The 23,758-nt window shown below is 46.8% G+C and overlaps 6 protein-coding genes across 6 annotated transcripts; 1 reads left to right on the top strand and 5 right to left on the bottom strand.

The window, feature by feature from the left end:
* Positions 1 to 127: 127 nt before the first annotated feature.
* On the bottom strand, positions 128 to 3,442 carry F5147DRAFT_802057 (armadillo-type protein; the record flags this gene model as incomplete). Its single annotated transcript, XM_041443288.1, has 15 exons — positions 128 to 169; positions 222 to 479; positions 516 to 653; positions 706 to 727; positions 799 to 861; positions 902 to 1,088; positions 1,146 to 1,341; positions 1,375 to 1,443; positions 1,491 to 1,970; positions 2,041 to 2,634; positions 2,726 to 2,758; positions 2,808 to 2,926; positions 2,973 to 3,126; positions 3,179 to 3,335; positions 3,396 to 3,442. 15 exons carry the CDS (start codon positions 3,440 to 3,442, stop codon positions 128 to 130), a joined length of 2,559 nt encoding a protein of 852 aa, XP_041299285.1.
* A 1,360-nt stretch (positions 3,443 to 4,802) lies between these two features.
* F5147DRAFT_767907 (uncharacterized protein) lies at positions 4,803 to 9,384 on the bottom strand (the record flags this gene model as incomplete). Its single annotated transcript, XM_041440916.1, has 11 exons — positions 4,803 to 4,954; positions 4,998 to 5,072; positions 5,126 to 5,215; positions 6,387 to 6,825; positions 6,881 to 7,176; positions 7,235 to 7,395; positions 7,501 to 7,520; positions 8,232 to 8,468; positions 8,507 to 8,901; positions 8,972 to 9,143; positions 9,196 to 9,384. The coding sequence occupies 11 exons, from the start codon at positions 9,382 to 9,384 to the stop codon at positions 4,803 to 4,805; spliced, it is 2,226 nt and encodes a 741-aa protein (XP_041299284.1).
* A 2,931-nt stretch (positions 9,385 to 12,315) lies between these two features.
* F5147DRAFT_648224 (uncharacterized protein) lies at positions 12,316 to 13,845 on the top strand (the record flags this gene model as incomplete). Its single annotated transcript, XM_041433269.1, has 9 exons — positions 12,316 to 12,452; positions 12,509 to 12,640; positions 12,686 to 12,800; positions 12,849 to 13,039; positions 13,089 to 13,227; positions 13,276 to 13,400; positions 13,421 to 13,493; positions 13,519 to 13,673; positions 13,725 to 13,845. The coding sequence occupies 9 exons, from the start codon at positions 12,316 to 12,318 to the stop codon at positions 13,843 to 13,845; spliced, it is 1,188 nt and encodes a 395-aa protein (XP_041299283.1).
* Positions 13,846 to 15,794: 1,949 nt separating this feature from the next.
* Positions 15,795 to 16,263, bottom strand: F5147DRAFT_802054 (uncharacterized protein; the record flags this gene model as incomplete). Its single annotated transcript, XM_041443287.1, has 1 exon — positions 15,795 to 16,263. The coding sequence occupies exon 1, from the start codon at positions 16,167 to 16,169 to the stop codon at positions 15,795 to 15,797; it is 375 nt and encodes a 124-aa protein (XP_041299282.1). The 5' UTR covers positions 16,170 to 16,263.
* A 2,098-nt stretch (positions 16,264 to 18,361) lies between these two features.
* Positions 18,362 to 20,124, bottom strand: F5147DRAFT_832948 (uncharacterized protein; the record flags this gene model as incomplete). Its single annotated transcript, XM_041443837.1, has 4 exons — positions 18,362 to 18,447; positions 18,498 to 18,678; positions 18,740 to 18,828; positions 18,873 to 20,124. The coding sequence occupies 4 exons, from the start codon at positions 20,122 to 20,124 to the stop codon at positions 18,362 to 18,364; spliced, it is 1,608 nt and encodes a 535-aa protein (XP_041299281.1).
* A 1,820-nt stretch (positions 20,125 to 21,944) lies between these two features.
* On the bottom strand, positions 21,945 to 23,672 carry F5147DRAFT_603420 (uncharacterized protein). Its single transcript, XM_041432280.1, has 5 exons — positions 22,727 to 23,672; positions 22,580 to 22,674; positions 22,340 to 22,526; positions 22,197 to 22,285; positions 21,945 to 22,146 (listed from the first exon to the last, which is right to left on the bottom strand). Exons 1-4 carry the CDS (start codon positions 23,643 to 23,645, stop codon positions 22,200 to 22,202), a joined length of 1,287 nt encoding a protein of 428 aa, XP_041299280.1. The 5' UTR covers positions 23,646 to 23,672; the 3' UTR covers positions 21,945 to 22,146; positions 22,197 to 22,199.
* Positions 23,673 to 23,758: the final 86 nt, after the last annotated feature.

Genomic DNA, 23,758 nt, shown 5'->3' with positions numbered 1-23,758 from the left:
TGGGCTCTTCCAAAACCTTCACTAATGCTCCAAGGATGACAATGAGCGCTTGCTCAAGGCCATGCCCAGCAACGGTAACGAGCGACGCTAAAGCTCTAAGCATTGAAAACCGTCATAGGTGTGGCAATCAAGGCCGGATGAGAACAGGGAACACAGTAGACGCCCAGACCTTTAATTGGGTGAGTACATCCTTGTTCACAAACAAAAAGGACGATACATACCGACAGGACCTCCCTCAAGGCTTGAAGTGCAGTGTCTGAACTTGCACCAGGCTGGCGTAAAGCCTCCAACAAAGTAGGGATCGTCTGGTCAATCGCTCTTACACCGAGATGCTCTTGGAGCACATTGAATGCCTTCGCAGCTGCCGAACGTACACTAGCGTCGTCATCCACTAGAGAGGCACGGACCATGTTAAGTATTTTGTTTTCATGGCCATCACGTTGTGCATCGGATGTGCTCTCGCTAAATGCCGTGAGACACTACGAAAGGGGAGAAAAGAAGTGTCCTTACATTACATTGCACAGCATAAGGCAAACATCTTCGCGAGTACAAATATCAGGAGAATGCGACTTGGTATGAAGAATTGAAAATTTTTTGCCCAGAACCTTCTTGCCAGACTTGCGGCTTAGCTCTGCCGTGGTACGACTGGCAGTCTTGAAGAAAGAGATGAACGAAGAAATATTTAATCATGCCATGTAAACTTACCTCTTGCTGTTCGAACTCTTCGCTGGAATACATGATGATTGTTAACGACCGGTGGTAAAGTCATGTAAAAATATGCTGCAAAAAAGGACTCACCCTAATGCGCCAACCAGCATCGAACATGCCTTGCTCAAGTTCAGGCAGGAGCAAGTCAATCGCCTTGGTGGAGTAATCAGTTACAATCATCCGCCCTGCTCACATAGCAGCTTCCCGAATGTACTCTTCTGTGTCAGACAGTCCGCTCAATATGGGGGATATGATTTTCGGTAAATGTGGTTGGGATTGAGCGCCGAAGGTAGCTGGTAGATATACGAGGAGAGACATGAAACCTTCCCTGACGGTACTCCGAGGGGACTGCGCATTTGCAATAATGTCAGGGAGAAGGCCTTCAAGTCATTCCATGCCAAGTCCGGAAAGCACTTCGCTGAGACCCTGAGCCGCACCTTGTCGATCAACACCAGAGGTGTCGGTCTTGAGGGTTCTCAAAAGTCCAGGGACAATGTCAGGGAAGTGGGCTTCTCCGAGACGTTCAACGAGCGTCCCGAGCACCTTTGCAGCAGTCGCACGTGCTTCTGGCACGGGATCAACCAGAACGACATGCACCAACGGTAAGAGCGAAGACAAGTACGGCACAAAATCCTTGGAATCTGTTCAAGATGCGAGATTGCCAACAATCTGGGTGGCTCTCTTCTTGCCCTCCGTCCCTCGTTCCCGTAATCCACGCTCGATAATGGGAATGACCTGTGACATATAAGCTTTGAAAACAGCAATTTGAAGCAGCAGCTCACCAGCGCCAGAGAAGAGTGATCAATGTAGTGCATAAATGATGTCTTCAGGAGGGCTGACAAAGTGTTTGTCATCTTCGCAGGATCCACAAGTGCTTTCAGTAGCGTCGGAACAAGAGCCTGTATCTCAGGGTTATTGATCACTTCTCCAAACTGTTTTAGACTCTTGTTGGCCGCAGTTTTGACCTGAGCATGGGTATCCATCAGAACGCCAGTAAGGCGCGGAATGATGATGGGCAGTGATAGTGATAGTTGTCGGGGCAAGCAGTAAGCCATCATGCCCATCAATTCGATGGAACCCTTTTTAGATCTCCACTGTTTCTCATCCAAATCAGACAATAATGAAGGGAGAATGAGCTTAACGCCATACCCGGACATATTACCCATGATTACCCTTGCTGCATCCTGAGCAGCCTCGCGTACGTCTGCTGTTGTGTCACCGAATACGGTCAACAGAACGGGGAGGATATTTGTGATGTATGGCTCGAATAGTCGGCCAAGCGTGTTCGACAAAGTTTCAAATGCAAACATTGCGCCTTGACGCGTTTCAAACCTCAGGAGCTGTCCGGAGGCAGTTGGTGGCATCATATTCTTTCATGGCGCCTATTCCCAAACCCTTGATGGTACCTGCAAGACCATAGGCAGCTCCCCGTCGACTGGCATATTTCGATCCATCGAAAAGTTCCTCAAATAAGTGATCAACGAGCGTGCGAACACCCGGGCCCATGAGTTTGACTAGGGGGACAAGACAGTCGGAAACAGCTATTTGAACTTGTTCCGCCGGAGTTTTGAGAGCTTCGACCAGTTGGTCGACAATGCTGGGAATGCGTGTATCCGAAGCGTCGAGATGCCTGGCAACGGGTCCAAACAGAATGACAACGGCTTCCTTGATTTGATCCCCAGTTTCATTCGCAGCACTCGGGCCACCTAGATGTTCTTCAAAAGTCGAGAGTAGCCCCGCAAGCCGCTTTGAGCCATGGATATCGATCACAGCAGTTCCAGCCCGAAGCGTTCTGCGGCGCACGTCCGATGACCTGTCACCCAATGCTTCGTCCTTAATCAAGAATATGAAGAACGGTTTAACCTGGTCCTCTGTGAATGACAGAGCCAAGTGCTCAAATGCAAGGGCCACTGCCACCCGGGTAGCCTATGGATCGGAGCGATCGAGGCTAGAAGCAATAACCATGCCCTGGGCATCAAGTGAGGATCATAACTGGAAAGTTTAATATGGCACTAACATATTGGTCGAACTCGGGTGCAAGAATTTTAGCCTTCAGACTGATTAGAGCCGAGCACGTAAAGAAGAATGAGGAATCATACCTTTTCCCGGTAGAAGTCTTGTAGAGCAGCTATGGTCAGTGCACTCTTTCGAGGCCAATAAATTACAGCCTCCGCGATGGCTGATGGCGTGCTGGTTCGAACGTACGCATTGATGTGCTCTAATAGACACATTAGAATTTAAGTATAGAAACATGAACTACATACCGAGATAGCTCATGAGCTTGTCAACGAAGTCTTCTGGCACATCCAAGCCATTATCCTCCCACACGTGATTAGCGAGACGGGCATTCTGCTCGTCATCGTCATGGCAGGCTATCCAAAGTTGCGGAGACCAATCAAGATCAGTCAAATCGAATGGCTACAAAAACGATGAACAAAAGTGACGCAAACTGCAAGAAAATGATACTGACCTGGATGGCTTGCAGACAAGCGTTCCTGACGTAGACCTCTTGCAATAGTGTACCATCAATGAGCACACCGACCTCATCACGGGTCGCATTCAACTGCACAGCCTCCCCAAGGTCAATGAGAACAGATGATGCTTCCTTGCTAAGTTGCGGCTGAGGTCTACCAAAATTAGTATATAGCATGTCGATGCATTCCGAGGGCGTACTAGTAATGTCACACATTTGGTGATCGCTAAAAACAGTCTTGCCACCGGTGTAACAAGTCATGTCTGTGAGATGCAGGTGAATGCTGGAAGAAATAAGGTGGACTCAAGTACGGACCTATTATGACTTGTGCGCTGGTGGAGATGGTGGCTCGCGAGTCCATGTTACTGGATTTTGAAAAAAATAAAGTCAGTGAGTCTGAGTGGCGCCGGCCGCTTGAAGTTTATCCAAAAAAGGCAAACATTCTAACTCAGCTCCATTTGCCACTACTATACAGACTCTATACAGCCGCGACGAGCGCTAGCACCAGTAAAGATCAAGTACTACTACATATCATGGATCAGAACATTTTTTTTAACCTACAACATAACGATCAGTACAATTTTAAGCACAAGGGCCAGCGGTAAGTATTTCCTTGAAGGTCTGCCTAGTAGAAGTTGCCTGACCGTACCGGACTCACCCACCAGCAACTACCACTGGATCACATCGTCCCAGAACCGTTGCCAATCGTCCCAGAACCGCTGATCGCCCCACAACCATTGATCACCCCACAACCGTTAAACGTCCCAGGACCGTTAATCATCAGTGACTTGGCGATCATATGTGGCACCTACTACTATAGATACCATTCCAGTACTAACAGATTTTAGGCGATATGGAACAATACGACACAAACGGCTCAAGACCGAATTCACAATAACTGTTCTGCATTGCAGCGCGAGCCAATTACAATTACGGACGAAGACAAGTGCTGGCTGACTTCAATGGCAGTTACGGAGGGAGCAGGAGTTGGAGGACGCTATGAGATATGTCGAGACTTCCTGGCGGGAGTTGAATGAGATCAGGAGACTGTTGGGAATACGAAGTAATTAGTAGATTGTCATGGTGAATGAGTGGATGATGGACACTTTCATGTTTATTCCAACATTGCTGCTTGGGCATGTGGTGGTGGGCTATGTTTCCCCTTCGTCTTCAGGTTCCATTTTCAGAGATATCATCTATTGAAAGTGAGCTTAACCAAAGTCCTGGGTTTCGGTGTCAAGGCGTGCGTGTGATCGTTCAGGAAGAGGATTAAATAACGCTTGCTGTGAGGAGTGACGGTGGGGATTGGACCACAGACGTCGGAATGAACAAGGTCGAGAAAGCGAAATGCACATTCTGATCCGGACAGGTGAAAATTGTGCGGGTGCTTGGCGATAATGCAAAATTCACAATGGGATAATGGTGTCGCAGATTCGATGGTGACCCCCTTAGCGACACAAGCGAGGTGCATGACGCCATCTTTGCCGAGGTAGCACAAGACATGTTGCCATGCAAGGACGTATTGCTGGTGCCAAGGGAATGTGGGTTCTGCACCCAGATCCCGTGCATCAGATCATCGATGGACCACCGAAAATTTGGATACGTGACTCACATAATAAGATCAATCTTGGCTCGCTACACAATGTTCTAGAATGTCAGCGATCAATGTGAATGGCATGTCAGCCAGGAGGCTGTTGAGTCCGGTGACTGCAGCTGTACTGGGAGGGAGCACGGGAGCGGGAGTGGGTGTAGGCACCAGCGTGGTGGGGAGGCCTTCATTGAATCGTCAGTGTTGTTTCGTGTGGGTTATGCAGACTTAGGGGTGCAGGGACAGATTTCGAGAATCCCTGCTTATGATCAGCCCACGACCTAATCCCGAGAGAAGAACTTACTGTTCCCATATGTAAATGTTTTCACTATGACAGCTCGCCATGGCATACGTACGCTTTTGTCGGCAAGTGCCAACTATAAGGTCCACGGCGTCTGAGATGCAATCGCGGAAGAGGATGTCCTTGGCCGAGTCTTCGTGGTATGCTATGAGTGTACACCAGTCAGAAAGAATGAAGCAAGACATCACCTTTATGAGGTTCTTCCATTGGAGGGCTCCTCTACTTGGACAGCATGTTCTTACGCACAGCAGAATATCTGTAGAACATAGATCACACGCCACATACCTTCAAGTTGCGGGCAAGAGCAGGGACGAGACTCTGCTACTTGGGGGTAATCCAATCAAGCGCACCGCCTTTGAGACTTTTGATACCATTAGCCCTTGCTTCAGGTGTAACTTTTAGTGTGCTACAATACTGAGATAAACGCTTAACTTGAGGACATAGAAGGGAGATACTTGCCAGCTCTACAATGAAGTTAGCTTCATCATCTCCACCATGCACCAGCTGCTCTACCTGGGGATAATCAATCAAGCACACCGCCTTTGAGACTTGTAATAACATTACCCCTTGCTTCAGGTGTACTTTTTAGCGTGCTACAATACTGAGATAAATGCTCAACTCGAGGACGTAGGAGAAAGGTGCTTGCCTGCAATGAGGTTAACCTTGTCATCTCCACCATGTACCAGCTGCTCTTGAGAAAGACCATAATCATGCCATTCCATTGGAAGATACACATGATTATACTGATGTCTTTGCCAACTCTCCCATCCATAAAATCATATTGGTGAAAAGTGCTTGCCACTGGCACGGTGCTGTGGTGGTTGAAGTTGGGGATTGTTGCTCCACCATATGACAGGTACAATGAATGTGAACTAGGATGAAAATCAGCTCTCACTGTAACCCTGAGGGCACAGTCAACCATGATTATCAAAAGATGAACTAGTATGGCAAGGACTAGCATGGAGGCACTGCAATTGTTATCAAGGTTTGGAGTCCTCCTCCTTTGAATTTCAATCCAGGAATCTTCCGATAAAACGCCCAGAGTAGTACTACTAGAAATTCTAAAATAATCTGAGATACACGAAGAATGCATATTTAAATTATTTAAGACCGTTAGTGAGCATGAAAATTTTCCTTATCGTCAGCTCGTGCCCTGTATTTCCCTTTCGCCTTCCTTCTCGCCTTCGCACGTCCATCCTTCATGTGAGTTTTAGAAATACAAGTGTGAAATGTAAATGCTGCGCCCTCCGACATACCAACCTTTTCTACATAAAATCTACTATTAAAATGTGTTGTGGTGGGCAGATAAAATATACCATGCTTCTTCAGCGTGTTCGTGTATTGCGGCAAGTTCATATCAGGGTAGCGAGAATGGATCTTCGCAAGGACTTCATCGATGCCTTGCGGTGGTTCTTCATCATCGGTGTCTTCGTCACTCTCCAAGTAGAGTGCATACGTCCTCTTGAGGGGTCGAGGAGCTGTGGAGTTGTCACGTTGCTGTTCAGAAAGTACACCATTAGACTCGGAAGCCCACGTGTCGTTGATCGCAGATGGGAGATGAACATGATTGTGGATTATGGGTGATATGAGCTCGGTTGGCACACGCTGAAGGGACGCGGTTCCTTCCTTACTACGTGAGATACGAACTTCTTCACGGTCGTCAAACTGGGATGTACTGGGTAGATGGTTCTGCTCGCCTGCAGAACGCGTAGTACCTGCATGTTGCTTTGCTGTCCCTTTTAATACAGGCATCTGCTGCAACAAGTACTTTTATATCGTGCGAGAAACTTATGATTAGCAAGGCACGTACAGTATTTACGACTTCAATTGCAACATTTTTCTTGTGCCGTCCAGAGAGCTGTTCCGCTCTCGCAGCTTTGAAAGCGCTCTTGATATCTTGGGCCGTCAAGAGTCTATGCGGCAGGTCCATACGGCGGGCTGTAGATAAGCGCCAGCCTAAATGCTCGTAGGTCTTTGGAAGATCCATCGCGGCCCTCATAGAATCGAACATATCTAGGGGACTCAGGTCTGACTCGGCGTAAAAATGGTCGACGTATGTCGTAGATTTGTTTGTATCGGCAGTGTTCAAAGGGATCCGAAATTCGACTAGTAGTAAGTTGATGTGAGTATTCGAAATCGCCATTGAAAACGAACGAACAATTACCTTTCTCAAGAGATTCCTGGTTTGTCAGTTGCCCTTCCGGCGCCTCTGACTCGTACCACGACTGAACGGCACGAGTGCGATTTATCTCTTCCTCGTCGACATTGGGCAGTCCTTTACGTGCACCAAGGAGATACGCAGTAGTTTGAATATGAGAAGAGCGCCTGGCGAGTCACAGATGGAATAGAATCGACATGATTATTCTGAGTACGAGTAATGGGAGACATCGTGCACTAAGGATAGGCAGTGTAGACTGTAACTTCGCCCACCCGACCTTTATATCAAAGTTCTAGTTCAGTTCGTCAGTATCATTACAGTTCAATGGAAAGTCCGCGTATGATTACCTGAAATGATCTAGCGCCTTGTCGATCACTCGATTTCCGTGTTTGGTACTAGACGTAGAAGCTTTGAAGTCTCAGTAGCTCCGTAGTGCATCTGCCGGAATAGTACGTACTCACTTAGTAAACACCCTAGTCACCGAACCGAATGCTTTAGTATTTCCTAAAAGCGAACCTGGGATCATGAGACTACAAGTACAATGTGACTACCACTGTCACCGTATGCAGTAAGAATTGGGGGAACAATTTAAACCTAAAGATATTAAAAGGTAACGAGCGAAGCTTGAGTCAATGCAGAATTGCTAGTCAAATGTAAGATAAGGGTAGCAATCACCTCAGCGCTCATATTGTTGAACATGTTCAGGTACTTGGTGTTTTTGCGCATGTTTTCTTCTGGCAAAAACTTGCTTTCGACAAAGTAACCTGTCTCATATTGGTGCAGTACCCACTCGCAGACCGCAGTGGCCATGGCGAGTATTGGTCCGTACTTGCCATTGGAGATGTACTTGTGATATCGATGGGGGCTGTCGTGCAATAAGTATCAAGTCATTCGGATTATGGCTGGGCTAGCGAATGCGATGATGCCAAGGTCAGCTCTGTCGACCTCAAAGGACATATCAGTGTTGATTTATGAATGTGAGCCACGAGCGGATTAGACTTACAGAGAATAGTTTACCATAAATGAACAAATCGTCTTTCAGCAAACCTTGAATATAATTTGCGCGTTCGTCGATGTCTGACTTCTTCACCAACATGGCCAAGTCGCCAAAGTCGAGTTCATAGCACTGGTATGTGAAAATTCGTGCCACTGCACATATCTCCTCCGATACTTCATCGATCACGGATCCCATCTTTTCGTCAACGTAATTCTTGTCCTTCATCATCTCCATGGCCCAATCCTGGTCGGTTCCTGTTTCCAATCAGTCTCGTATATTACTCGGAGCTTTGGGAAAGACTTGCCTTGGAGTTCATTGGCCACGGCTTGCCATGAAGAATCCACTGTTGCACTAAGGGAACTGATCGAGGGCAATATTGATTCTTCGAAGGAAGTCTTTCTCATTCCAACTCGAAAACATTCCAACAGCTTTCTGATGCCTGATCCGGGGACGATCTTCATGTCAGCCCCAGATGATTGCTCGGATGAGCCTTGAGTGGTGGCAGAAGATGCACCAGCTTGAAGTTTCCTGGCGAGCTGGGCTCGCTCCATGCCGACAAGTTTAGCTGTCTTGAAGATTGCGCGAGCGGGGCCAACTTTGCTGCGTTGGCAGCTCATCTTTGTGTGATAGGTGATATCGTCGAGATCATAATGAGAGGGACTGCTCGAGGGTGACGCTAGAATGGGATGATGATATATTCGATGGTTCTAGGCTTGACGTTGGCACCGCGATCTCGGGCTGCTGACTGGACCCGTGCTCAGGGTGGCTCACGTTTTGATGCATGGAAGCACCTCCTGCGTGCATGGCCGGTGGGGAATCTGAAGACTGCGACGTTGGCCAGGCAGTATAGAAAACCGGAGGAATGCCATATCTGGGTACAGGATGCGCTATCTCTAGTACATGATGGTTGCCCTGGGCCTGCGAACGAACGGCAATGAGCAAGACTTGAGTTTCAGTATAGATCACTCACTGGGCCTGCGGCCACCACATCGTGACCAGGGTGAGGTGAAAACGAGCGATGAACTACCTGATCATGACGATGGTCAGGATGGATTGGTAATCCCATCAGAGGGTCTGCGGTATAGTCGATATAAAGATGTGGGGAATCATCATCGTAAACGGCCTGCGATTGTTCATCGTCCCCAGGCCAGCCTGACATTGTGATGAGTGAGGCGAGCAAAAGATATAAAATGTACATCTTCAAATAAAGATATTTCCCGCCTTCTGCCCATGAACACGTGAAGATTATCGATTGAGTAAAATCACGTCCGGTGAGAGCAAGTGGAACGCAAGGCAGAAGTTTGATAAGCAGTTCTACAAACATGGTAAACATTGGTTGACCAGCTGATTAGGTAATAAATGCTGTTCGGATCGAAAAATTTACCTCTTGGAACGTTAAGTGCTACTATAGGAACTTTATTCTTAAAGTTCACCTTCAAAACCCGATCCTACCGGCATTGGCGCATTTGCTTAGCGTTTTATAGCAACATTCGCTCCGATAGTTGTCGTTGCGCGTCACGGTTATTACTGTCTGGAAGGAGATTGACTAAAAGGCGCCGAAGCACGCTTCAGAACAATGCTCCAGTCATGGAAGCGACCGATTGCTCTTCCTTCGCTCAGTTTCAGCTCGCGGACTCATCGACTTACTTCAAAGATGCTTACTAACGCAGGTAAGATAGCCTGAGAGACCTCGGTCGCACGGTCTACTCAGCATTCCGTGGTAAGTCATCTTTGCAGCCGGAAATTCCTCGATCAGAGTCGTGCTTACCTCCCCGTCAGTGTTAGTTCTTCGACTCGGACTCATCGGGGGGTTCCACTATGGTCCTGGGCACCCGTGAGTTATGGTTGTCTATCAAGCCGAAGGTTGTGACACGGTTATTTGCCCTGAACAGGACGAAACCAACTCTACAAACTCTTTCTGCAACAGTCATCTTCACGCTAATTACATGCCGCAGACATCGTGCTGAGCATTCTTGAGTTGTTCCGGTAAGGGCTTTTCAATTGCAGAGTCTAATCATGTCATGGTCCTGATGATCGGAACCCACCAGGTATCATACCAGAGTCCTTTACATTGATATTGATGTTCATCATGGCGACGGGGCAGAAGAAGCGTTCACAGATCGGGTCATGACTGGCCAGTTTCCACAAATATGGCGAGTATTTTCCAGGAACTGGCGAATTGCGGGTAAGCGTCATCTTGTCTTGTTGATGGAATATTGTTGACACCTATCAGGACATAGGAATAGGCGAAGGAGGATATTACTTTCCCAACTTCCCATTGCGCGATGGATTCTCGGACTGAAAACTATAAATCAGTGTTCGAACCTGTGAGTGATGTTTTCTTTTCCAGCTAGGCGTCTACAAGTTTTCAATACAGGTGATTCGTGAGGTCATGGAATTGTATGACCCGTCGGCTATTGTTCTTCAATTTGGAACGGACTCATTGTCGGCAAACTCGGCTGCCTAAACCTATCTATGTGAGGTATGACCAAAAGTGTCACCCTTGACTTGTTTGAACTTACATTCAGGGCATGCCAACCGTGTCAATTTGTGAAGTCCTTCAACAAGCCTCCGTACTACTGGGTTGGCCTTTTTTCAGTGCAGTTCTCTCACCTCGTACTGACATGATCTAGAAATACCCGTGGATGAATACTACAAGTATTTTGGACCGGACTACGTCAAATACAGGGGATATGAATGCACCGGAGTACCTGGAACGTGTCAAGAATATTGTACTCGAACATCTGCGACATTTGGGAAAGCCTCCCGGTATTCATATGACAGGTATGGATTTGGAGGGTATTTGGAAGGTGCTGGAATGTTCATCAAACTGCCAGATATTGCTCAAGCGATGCGGACATTGCTGGTGGAAGGAGGTTTGGTATCGGTGTGGGCATCTTGAGTTCGGGTGCTGCGGGCTTGACCCATGGCTGGTCCTAGTGCACACACCACGATGGTTCGCTCCGTGTTGAGCGGACATTTGCCGATGGAAGTCGACACTCCAACTGACCACAGAAAGCGGGCCTACACCTATCGAACCGGTCGTTGCCAATGGCACGACAGGAGTCATTACTCGGGCGATAAGTCGCCAAAAACGAACGATGCTACGTGCACAAGTGTAGAAAGTTGATGATTTGCTTCGACTGACCTGCTTGTTATCATTGCTGTCGTTATGTTGCCAATATATTAGTCGAATACCAGGAAAACGCGCAGACAGTGCATGGGACGTATTGCCAATAGTTGACCGCTCACATCAGTGGTAAAAATACCAACTTCCTAATCCGTAGAACTCGAGTCTTTGTCATATGAAACGGAAACACCGTCTCCAACCCTTAGTAAAGCTAGCAATCAATCACCGGAGGTCTCAAGCATTAATCCAGGAATGCTTCTCCTACGCTTTCCACTGCCGAGAACTCGCTTCTGACACCCGAGCAAGTTAAGCGCATTGAGCTGAACCGCCTCAAAGGTACATCAATAGTAATGTTGGTGCCCACATTCACTTACTGAGTCGTTAGTAGGAATGATAACTTTATTCTCACTGATCGCAATCGTTACTAACAAGCCTTGCAGCATCGCATCTGTTTTGGCAATGTCGCGCACTTGACTGCGGTCGCCTTGTGTCAAATGCAAGGAAGTGAAAATCATTTGGATGCTGTCGTCGCTGTCGTGAAGGCCACCGATACTTACTTTTCTGATTACGAGAGTCGGGGAGACTTTAAAGCGAACATTTTGGCCGGTCGACTCACTAACTGGTTGACAGAACATTATTTGTATAGATGGCAATGAAGTGACTACTACTTTAGGTTACAAGCAGCAACTCACTTACCAAGGGCACTCCGCACGTTGTATGCCTGTCTTGCAAATTTCAGGGTTTCTGACACTAATCCAAAAACAGGCTCGACACGGGCTACTACGGATCACCAAAACGGGCTCGAGACAAACTACCAAGTAAGGCGAGTCTCTTCTACTTATTCGAGAACAACTCATGAGAGATTTTCACGTGATCACAAGGTCATTAGAGCTTTCGGCAAGTATATAAGACGGCCTCACAGGTTGAACTCTTTCGTTCACCCCACTTCAAATCTCTGGCATGTCGTCTGAGAATGCACCTTCTTCGAACACATCCCTTTGTGTCCAAACATCCCCTCATGCTAGGGCGAAGCGCAAGATTGCCGCCCTCATGGAGGAGGTCGAAATTTTGAAGCAAGATAAAGCGACAAAGCAAAGGTGCGCACCTCCTTTCTCAACCACTGAAAGCAGTTTCAGTGTCTCATTGTCACTAGGAAGATGACCTATTATGTTTCACAGGGACGAGCGATTCGCCAGATGGTGGTCCTTTACACTCCCATAGAGGATCTCATTGCCGAAAATGACCGGCGTTGTGAAGAAAACGCAGACAGCGACACCACTCCGGAGTGAGTAGTATCATTGTTCATATCCTCATGTTTGTTTATGAAAAGGAACAGCCAAAACCGCCTCCAACATGGCTATATTGAATTCATTAAAGTATTGCCATGGCTTCATAAAAAATTGTCATGTCTTGACCACGAAGAGTTGGAAGACATGCTCAGAAAGGTACTTTCCGACACCAGTTTGTTCACTTCTTGCTCATTTTCCATTTAGCTCAAGCGGGGCGCGGATTCAGCTCGTGGTGACGACACCGGAACTCTCAAAGAGCTCATGGCGTCATGGGTAAATATTGAGTGTAATGCGACTCCCCTCATTAGAGCGGATGACAAACATCATTGGGGTTTTGTGCACGATGCATGCGGTCAATTACTTTGCCCAGCGGAATGGCGCTGGGGAGATCCGATGTAAGTGATGGTCTTCGTCGCTCACATCTCACTAATATTCCGAGTCCAGCATCAGGGCTGGCATTTGCGACTGTACAATTTCCTTCATCGTGTCTGAGAATTCATGGCCGGCATTCATGTACGAAGACTACCAAGCTGACACCAAGAATCTCGAACGTGGTCTCTTCAAGTCGAAGCTGTTGGTTATGGTGAGTAACTTGATTTTTCCAACTGATTCACATCTCATCGCATCGCAGGGGTTCAAAGCTATCTTTACCTCTCCGTCCTCTGCCAACGAAGTGGATGGCGACGGCGATGGCACCAATATCATCGAGAACGACTGTCGTGCCAGGAGACGATCAGATCAGGCTAAAGTGAAAATGTGTGTGGCTTCTATCATAGGTATGAGGAAAGTCACTCCTCGTGCGATCGCTTATGCAACTTGCCAAGTAATCATCAATGCTCATCCCTGACTGTAAGGCTGAAATTTATTTTTGCAGATCCGTTTTGCACTCTCTAATATCACATCTTGGTGCGCTGTAGACGGTGATTTTGATTATCAAATTTTCTGGGACAACATCGTGGATTTCTTTGAGGACGCCCCGGGTCCGGCGGCACGAGCCAGAGTTAGAGAGCTCCTTGAATGGTGGACTAGGTCAGTCATCGATCGTCAGTAACTCACTTGCATCGCTAATACCCTGTGCAGAAAAGTTTTCGGCAGAAATCATCGGGAAGACTTGACGATGGACGTTGTTTCCCGGATGTCTGTGAGCGCACTTGCTGCGCAGAGACAAGAGATGGAAGACGCCGTGTTTGACTCCGAATAGCTACTTAATATTTTCACTTGCTTTTTCCACTTCCTTCAAGGATCTATAATCATTGCGTCGACTACTCTTTGCTGCACTGCATTCAGTGCAGTCCTACATTTACACTGTACCATATGCTACTAATATTATTAATATCAAAACATTTGTCTTTGAATCCGTATATCTGACAGTGCGTCGCGAGCTGTCAATAAGTCTCTTCTGCTTGTTTAATTAGCTATGACAAGACACCTTCGTAAGTGGTGATTTTAACAAATCAATTTGTTTTGTAGATGACTAGACAAAAATGTGTGGTATTGCCCATCAGTTTCCAAAAGTTTTTATTTCTGTAAATGCATGAGACGTTCGTTGAATGATAAGGAAAAAACCGATGTGAAGCATGACTCACTGTTGTCAACTTGCAAGCCCAGGCACTGAACCATAGAGGCACGACATCTGTCGCAAGTGAAGCAATGTAACTGGTACGGGGTGAAATACATGATATGTTCGTTGAATGATGAGGTAAACACCGATGCGAAGCATGACTCACTGCTGTCAACTCACGAACCCAGGTACTGAGTCATAGAGGCACGACATCTGTCGCAAGTGGAGTAATGTAACTGATGTGGGGCGAAATACATGAGATGTTCGTTGAATGATGAGGGAAACACCGATGGAAAGCATGACTCACTGCTGTCAACTTGCGAGCCCAGGTACTGAGTCGTAGAGGCACGACGTCTGTCGCAAGTGAAGTAATGTAACTGGTACGGGGCGAAATACATGAGACGCTTGTTGAATGAGAAGGAAAAAACCAATGTGAAGGATGACTCACTGTTGTCAACTCGCGAGCCCAGGTACTGAGTCGTAGAGGCACAATGTCTGTCGCAAGTGAAGTAATGTAACTGGTACGGGGCGAAATACATGAGATGTTCATTGAATGATAAGGGAAACACCGATGGAAAGCATGACTCACTGATGTCAACTCGCGAGCCCAGATACTGAGTCATAGAGGCACGATGTCTGTCGCAAGCGAAGTAATGTAACTGGTGTGGGGCGAAATACATGAGATGTTCGTTGAATGATAAGGGAAATGCCGATGGGAAGGATGACTCACTGCTGTCAACTCTGTAATCCTCTGGAAGGTATTTGCTTTCATTACACGTTGAAAAATTGTCCCATTAATGATGAAAGTTAGAATTTTCAAGTAGATGTCATTAAAAGTCAAAGCGGAACAAAAGTTGATCTGTCGCTCACCTATTGAATGCATCCGCTGCTCCGCAAAGGCAACACTTTTTCGCACGGATCCCCAATTGATATCTAGCAGCTAACAATTAAACATTATCGCAGTGTCTTTCACCTTCACAAATCGCAACCTTCTTTCTTTTCCCTCTCAGCACCTGTCCATATTAAACTTGATGAACCTGAGCCCGTTTATGTTTTCTTCGACACATTCAAATGAAAGAGATCACTCAGCCAATATCGTTCCTCGGCTGGTGTGCTTTGAACCTGAGCTTGTTTATGTTTTCTTAGACACATTCAAATGAAAGGGATCACTTAGCCAATATCATTCCTCAGCTGGTGCTTAGACACATTCAAATGAAAGATATCACTTAGCCAACATCATTCCTCAGCTGGTGTGCTTTGAACCTGAGCCCGTTTATATTTTCTCAGACACATTCAAATGAAAGAGATCACTTAGCCAATATCGTTCCTCAGCTGGTGTGCTTTCAAATTGTTGTTTCCTCGACAATGCCAAATATTCCCATGTGAAGCGGTCAGCAGATATACAAAGATTGTTGTGACGCTGTATTATATATTGCTTTAGATGACCTTCTCATTTGTTCATCGGTTCTCTGATGGCATTATCACCCCTTATGCATAACCAAGTTGTGTGACATATGTGACACATTGTGATGCCATGTGACCTCCCTCAAGAGTGTGACAGCTGAGAGCGGTCCAAAACATATCATTTTCTATTTACCGCCGAAGTACGAATCTATTGTTGTCTGCTTTGCTCCACGAATTTCCTCTCTGCGCACACCAGCCCTAATTGCCCGCAGCCGTTTTGAGAGATCAAATGAGAGCTCAAGTTCACCAAATTGAAGGCAAGCATCTTCGAGTTGCTGGCACAGCATGAATACTTGTGTGAGAGTGTACTCCGGCGTCACGTTTTCATCTTCGTCGCCGTCCTCGCTATCTGAATCCAGCTCTATGATATCCCCCCTTTCAATTGCCATTTGTCTTCGAACTTCCTCGACAATCTCGTTGTCCCCACCTGGAAACTCGTAATCATGACGCCGCTTGTAGGGAGCTGGCTTCTCCCACGGTTTGCAGGTCTTATTGGGCATGCGAGAGGAGAACAAAGACAAATTTTGACACCGCTATGCACTTTAGATAGTCTAAACTACATTAGTATAGGTGCTGACAGTGACTGATGCTGACCCGAACATGGCCTCATAATGCATAAATCAGCCCAGAGGCTTATGCATTATGTGTTATGCGTTTTGCACACATATTGCCCGCGTCCCACAACGGGACCCACCCAAAGGTGATGCATTATGAAAATTATGCATTATGGGGCCATGCATTATGAAAAAGTGTACTGTACTCACATAGAAAGTATCATTCTCGTTCTGGAAAACCTGAGCCTCTAGCTCATCCTCAAGGTTTTTTTGTGGATGTGGAACTCTTCTCCCTCAACCCCTTGCTCTGCGCCAGTCTTCGCGCAGCACGGCAACAACGTGCGCAGAAATACGATTTTTTAGGTCCGAAGAATTAGGCGCAGAAGACGTGCATTCCACAACGGTTTTGCATCACCCACCCACATACTCGGAGCGCATTTTGGAAGGTCTATCAGCCCCAAGAAACGCATCAAGATCATCATCCAACGGCTTCACACCGTTAATTTCGCTTTTGTGGTGCTTCCCCTCCCTTATCCTCTTTCCTGGCGATTTTTCCATACCTCTTATGGAACTTGCTTTCCTTTGTGCCCTTCTTCTTTATGCGAGCCATCGTCCTTATCCCAACGCATGTACAGAGACTCAAAAAAGTAATGCACAGAATCATTTTCTATGTATCTCCACCAAAACACGATACTTTTCTGTAATGTAAATTGTGAACTGTAGCCTGAGGTGTCCTCTACAAGGGCCTAAAATTAGTAAAATAAAATATTGATAACTGCTTTCAGTAGAGGCAGAATATCAAAAATGCCATTTTTCAACTTCTCAGGGGATTTATTTTTTGTCTTGTAACCTTACCCAGTTTATAGAGCATGGTGTTCTGAGTAAAATATCACTTTGAATTGAAGGAAAATGTTGAGTCCTTGTGGAGATATATCCGTTGTAAAAAGGGGCTACATGCAAAATTTGGGTGTAAACACTGCTAAATTTTGCATGTAGCCCCTTTTTACAACGGATATATCTCCACAAGGACTCAACATTTTCCTTCGATTCAAAGTGATATTTTACTCAGAACACCATGCTCTATAAACTGGGTAAGGTTACAAGACAAAAAATAAATCCCCTGAGAAGTTGAAAAATGGCATTTTTGATATTCTGCCTCTACTGAAAGCAGTTATCGGTGTTTTGTTTTACTAATTTTAGGCCCTTGTAGAGGACACCTCAGGCTACAGTTCACAATTTACATTACAGAAAAGTATCGTGTTTTGGTGGAGATACATAGAAAATGATTCTGTGCATTACTTTTTTGAGTCTCTGTATGATACCTTTCAGCCCTTGGCCTTTAGCCAGGCTCTTGGTATTTTTTTTCGAGGATTCGGCTATCATCGTCGAGCCATTCAAGGCCCATGGGGTACGCGTCGAAATGCATGGTATATGCAAAGATGCGAGCGATGGGCAGGTGGGAAATGGAGGTGCCGGTGAGTAGCAGAGCATTCGCTCTTAGAGTCGACGTTGAGTAGGCAGAGTGAATTGCATGGCAAATACAAAGGCTAAATGCTCGTCTTAACCTTCTTCCATATCGACATTATCATCATCGTCCTCTGTGAGCTTGTGCTTCAGGGTCAAACGAAGACATATTTCTGTGTCCGAGTCACTTTCCGCAAGCTGAAATTGCGCGCGCCTCGGCATCCTTCAAGTTGCCTGGCAGTGTCAGAGAGAAGGTACATTTTAATGCTCCCTACATAGTCGAATGGTGTAACACGCTCTAGATCGAGTGAAAACTTGGCATTGAATCACACGGAAAGGTTTCATCGTATGATGATGTGGTAAGGACCGGCGCAGAGATCCCGTGAAGAAAAGTGTCTATCAGCTACATGATTCTAAGTTATAATCCACCAAAATTACAATGATTCAACGGTCCAATCGAAAGTGTCCGCTAAAAGTTGTCGGTATGAATGGTATAAGAAGAACCAACTAGAATGCAGTAGATAGCATGGAAATCTATGTCTCGTTCAATGGCATGGGCCGCATGGCTGATTGTGTGCACCGTGAATGCATCACCAGCCTGAATTGGATATACTTCTGTGTTTAAAAGGAGAAATCAAGACATTCCCTTTAAAAAGTAATAAGGCAAGTACCTCTCACGACAGGGGTACCAGAGACCCAGCAACAGAACCAGCATAAACGCAGTCCATCTTCACATCCGGCAGCGGGTGATCGCTTGTCCCTTTTCAAAAGTGTCAATCCAGCATCATCGTGAGCATGCAAGTATCCTACCAGCATGACAGTACGGAATTCCATCCTCCTTGTGTCCCCACCACATCACAGGCGACCACTCATCCACGAGGTTGGCGAGCGTCTGCAGGTGGCCATATGCAGCCGGCTGGGGACCACACGGTCGGCGCAGTGCGACGAAAGTGAAAAAAAAGGCAAGTATAAAGAGGGCAAAGCATAAGTTCTAGATCTGCGAATATATGTGAGAATGTTGTAACAATTTTACATGGGCAGTAAGGGCGAACCTGAGCAGTGAACATATATATCATGAAACCGTATAGGGTGTCGTCAGTGGCGATTGTGGATATGTCGAATGAAATCCCAAACATCCAGTCTGTGATAACACTGACAACAAAATACTAGGCATAAATGACTCACGCAGGAAAGGCTTCGCGATAAAAAGTATGACACAGAGCGGATGAGTGAAAATGGGCTTCAGCGGGTTCGTCGCCACTCTAAGTCCTTGTCTTCTGGTAGCACATCTCCACTGTCTTTCGTCTCGAATGACATTCACGATGAGCTCCGAGCAATGCAGCCCAAGCGTCAACGGTCCCTGGACAACCGCCATGTTGACAAAGACCAGGATCCACCACTCAATACCGCCACTCGGTAAACCATATGTAAGGTAATTGCCATCAGAACGTTGGAAGAACGACCACGTTTGTAGGGTCAGAGGATTGCTGTAATCTTCGTTGGTAAACAAGCGGCCCCAGATATACATGACGAGTGCGGCCCATCCAGCGCATACTGCAACAATAACCCAAAGAAAAATGACAACTTTCCGGATGCTAGGGTGAGCATGCCACGCAGAGGGCTGTGTTTCTGGTGGCTTCGCCGGTCCTCCATACGTGTCTAGGTCAGACACACGACGCATGCACCGGAAAGTAGCAGGGGTCAATTGTGTATGGTGAACGAGTGCGGCGGTCACGTCGAAAGGTGAGGAGCTCCATGTCAAGATCTTGACCGCCTGCATCCCTGACAATGCGATCATCACCTGGAGGAGGAGTGCGACGCCCAAAATGAGGAGAGGTATTCCTGCGATGGCAATACCCTCGTGATTTATTGAGAATGTCTCTGACCAATCATGATTGTCCAGACATATGGCGACTGAGGCCGAGCTGTAGGATATAATGAGGAGGATAACCGAGATACTGTTAAGCAGTGCGCCATTAGGGTTATTCCATCCACGAGCTGCGGTCAGAAGGCGCAGGTTGGTGTTGAAACGAAGCCGAGACTCTGAGGCCAGCGCAGAGCGCAATGAGATGCCATGTACGAAGCCTGTGGACTCGGTACATAATGTGACAATTAAGTCAAGTATCAGGGTCAAAAACACCTTCGAGTCAGCACCGACCATGTTGAGCGGGGTTGCTCCCATGATTCCGTGACTGGCTAAAGTGACAATCCCTGCAATGACGCATAAGCAGCTGAAGATACTTGTGCATGCCACCCCGACAAGGGCATATCTGCGACTCGTCAGACTGCGGTCGTAGAAATCGGTTCTAGCATCAGCCGTGGGCTTCACATCAGATATTGTTGAGTCAAAGTCCTGATGACCCGGGAGTGCGTTATACACAAGAAGGCTGGGTGGATGCCAATTTGCTTCTATCGGTTTGGAAAAAGCTGCCATCATTATGGGAGGCAGAGACAGGAAGGGCAGCGCATTATGATAGACCCACGCAGATTAAATATGTTTCGATTCTGACCATAGCCTCTGGTGCATGTGGCTGCATCGACGAACCGGTGAGGAAATTCGATGGTAGATCGCACTATATAACATAATTTTGTTATCGAGCACCAGATATTTGTCTTGTATAGGAAACGAGTTTTCCAATTTCACTATACAAGCTGTGGCCGGTGACGTCGATGACCTTCGGACATTGCTGATCTTGACATATAGTCGACGGGGGGTGCAGTAAGCATGGTTCCTTAGTAAGTAGTCTGTTCAATTATTCGGGTGCATCGGTGCGAGATCTCCTCATTTGTATCAGCTCCAGAGATAAAACGAAGACCGCTCAGTCACCGTCATATTTCCAAGCCATAGAAGGTGATGTATGGCTGATAGTAATAGTGTTGTGAAACAAAATGAAAGAGCAACTTGCAGGTGAAATGTAACTGAAGTCCGAGTCGGACGGTCGAGTTGGATTCCTTCTAGAAATTCTAGAATGCAATTGCCCGAGGTGGCGGTGCACCAAATTGGATTTTGGTGACAGGAAAAGTGACATATATTATACGAACTGTCTGGCAACAAAATAAATTATAAGCAGTCAATACGCAATATTTGTAAGCGAATCTTTTTTACACCTACTGGGATCTGCTACAACATATGTGATGAGAAGTACAAACACAGCATCGATGTCGTCCTTAGCTGGGAAACAAGGAGAGCGCTGAGCTCTATCTCATCCTCAAGGACTTTTTGTGGGCGTGGAACTCTTCTCCCTCGACCCCTCGCTCTGCCCCAGTCTTCGCGCGGCACGGCAACGACATGCGCAGAAATATGATTTTTTAGGTCCGAAGAATTAGGCGTAGAAGATGTGCGCTCTACGGTTTTGCCATCACCCACCCACATACTCGGAGCGCATTTTAGAAGGCCTATCAGCTCCAAGATACGCATCAAGATCATCATCCAACGGCTTCACACAGTTAACTTCGCTTTTGCGGTGCTTCCCCTCCCTGATCCTCTTTCCTGGCGATTTTTCCATACTTCTTATAGAACTTGCTTTCGTTTGCGCCCTTCTTCTTTACATCAGTCGTCGTCCTTATCCCAACGCATGTATGATACTTTTCAAGCCTTGACCGTTAGCCAGGCTCTTGGTTATTCACTCTTCTGGTGGCCATAAAGTAATTGAAATGGGTTTTTCCGTGGCAAGGCCGTCTGCGTCCATATCCTTCGTAGCAGAATTTTGAAGGTACTGATGTGCAGTATGTGCAGAGACGGTTGATTGATAAACGAGGATTCGGCTATCTATATCATCGTCGAGCCATTCAAGGCCCATGGGGTACGTGTCGAAATGGATGGCATACGCAAAGATGCGAGCGATGAGCAGGTGGGCTGAATGGGGGTGGCGGTGAGTAGCAGAGCATAGCTCTTAGAGTCGACATTGAGTAGGCAGAATGAATTGCATGGCAAATACAAAGGCCAAATACCTTCTTCCATATCGACGTTATCATCATCGTCCTCTGTGAGCTTGTGCTTCAGGGTCAACCGGGGACAGATTTCTGTGTCAGAGTCACTTTCCGCAAGCTGAAATTGCGCGCGCCTCGGCATCCTTGCCTGGGCAGTGCCAGAGAGAAGGTACACTTTGATGCCACCTACATAGTTGAATGGTGTAACACGCTCTGGATCAAGTGAAAATTTGGCAATGAATCGCACGGAACGGTTGCATCGTATGATGATGTGGTAAGGATCGGCGCAGAGATCCCGTGAGGAAAATTGTCCATCAGCTACATGATGTTAAGTTATGATTACAATGATTCAATAATATAAAGGTCCAATCGAAAGTGTCCGCTAAAAGTTGTCCCAGACTCGTATCGATGGTATAAGAAGAACAAACTAGAACGCAGTAGATAGCATGAAAATCGTATATCTCGTTCAATGGCATGACTAATCGTGCGCACCATGAATACATCGCCAGCCTGATATGGATGTACTTCTCTGTTTTAAAAGAGAAATCAGAGCACTCCCTTAAAAAGCAAATCAAGTACCTCTCACGAGAGGGGTACCGGAGACCCAGCACCGGAACCAGCATAAACGCAGTCCATCTTCACATCCGGCAGCGGGTGATCGCTTGTCCCTTTTCAAGTGTCAATGCAGCATCCGAGTCATCGTGAACATGCAAGTATCCTACCAGCATGACAGTATGGAATTCCATCCTCCTTGTGTCCCCACCACATCACAGGCGACCACTCATCCACGAGGTTGGCGAGCGTCTGCGGGTGGCCATATGCAGCTGGCTGGGGACCGGACGGTCGGCGTAGTGCAACGAAGGTGAAGAAACAGGCAAATATAAATAGCGCAATGCATAAGTTCCAGATCTGCAAATATGTGAGAATGTTGTAACAATTTTACATGGACAGTAAGGGCGAACCTGGGCAGTGAACATATGTATCAAAAAACCTTCAAGTTCTAGGGATTCTTGAATGGCGCCTCTGACTATGTTGAATGAAAGCCCAAACATCCAGTCTGTGATCGGTGAATAACACTGACAACAAAACATTAGGCGTGAATGACTCACGCAGGAAAGGCTTCGCGATAAAAAGTATGAGACAGAGTGGATGAGTGAAAATGGGCTTCAGCGGGTTCGTCGCCACTCTAAGTCCTTGCCTTCTGGCAGCGCATCTCCACTGTCTTTCGTCTCGAATGACATTCACGATGAGCTCCGAGCAATGCAGCCCAAGCGTCAACAGTTCCTGGAATGCTGCAATGTTGACAAAGAGCAGAATCCACACCACCTCAGGACTGCCATTCGGTAGTTCATATGCCACCAAATGGCCCTCAAAATTTTGCAAGAACGACCACGTTTGTAAGGTCAGAGAACCGTCCAAGATACTCATGACGAATGCCGCCCATCCAGCGCATGCTGCAACAATAACCCAAAGAAAAATGACAACTTTCCGGATGCTAGGGTGAGCATGCCACGCAGAGGGCTGTGTCTCTGATGGCTTCGCTGGTCCTCCATACGTGTCTAGGTTAGACACACAACACATGCACCGGAAAGTAGTAGGTGTCAATTGTGTGTGGTGGACAAGTGCGGCGGTCAAGTCGAAAGGCGAGGAGCTCCATGTGAATATTTTGACAGCCCGCATCGCTGACAATGCGATCATCACCTGAAGGAGGAGTGCGACGCCCAAAATGAGGAGAGGTATTCCTGCGATGGCAATACCCACATAAGATGTTGGGGATGTCTTTGAGTAATTCATATGTCCGTCCAGACATATGACGACTGAGGCCGAGCTGTAGGATATGATGAGGAAGACAGCCGAGATACTGTTAAGCAGGGTGCCATTAGGGTTATGCCATCCACGAGTTGCGGTCAGAAGGCGCAGATTGGTGTTGAAACAAAGCCGAGACTCTGATGCTAGCGCAGAGCGCAATGAAATGCCGTGTACGAAGCCTGTGGACTCGGTACATAATGTGACGATTAAGTCAAGCATCAGGGCTAATATTTCCGCCGGCAGCGACAGTTGAAAATATTCAGCAGAATTGACCATGTTGAGTGGGGTTACTCCCATGGGCCATGATTCCATGACTGGCTAAAGTGACAATA

The sequence above is a fragment of the Suillus discolor genome (genome assembly GCF_016758755.1).
Source record: "Suillus discolor strain FC423 chromosome Unknown F5147scaffold_3, whole genome shotgun sequence".
NCBI classification, from domain to species: domain Eukaryota; kingdom Fungi; phylum Basidiomycota; class Agaricomycetes; order Boletales; family Suillaceae; genus Suillus; species Suillus discolor.
The sequence above is the reverse complement of the archived record's forward strand: the minus strand, read 5'-3'. Positions and strand labels throughout refer to the sequence as shown.

Bases quoted from the DNA above. Each gene is read 5' to 3' on its own strand.
- F5147DRAFT_603420 (XM_041432280.1), bottom strand. From the start codon at position 23,645: ATGCTTGACTTAATCGTCACATTATGTACCGAGTCCACAGGCTTCGTA. The intron at 22,675-22,726 runs GTGAGTCATTCA...CACCGATCACAG, and splicing joins TATCGCGAAGCCTTTCCTGC to ACTGGATGTTTGGGCTTTCA. The intron at 22,527-22,579 runs GTTCGCCCTTAC...ACATATTTGCAG, and splicing joins TACATATGTTCACTGCCCAG to ATCTGGAACTTATGCATTGC.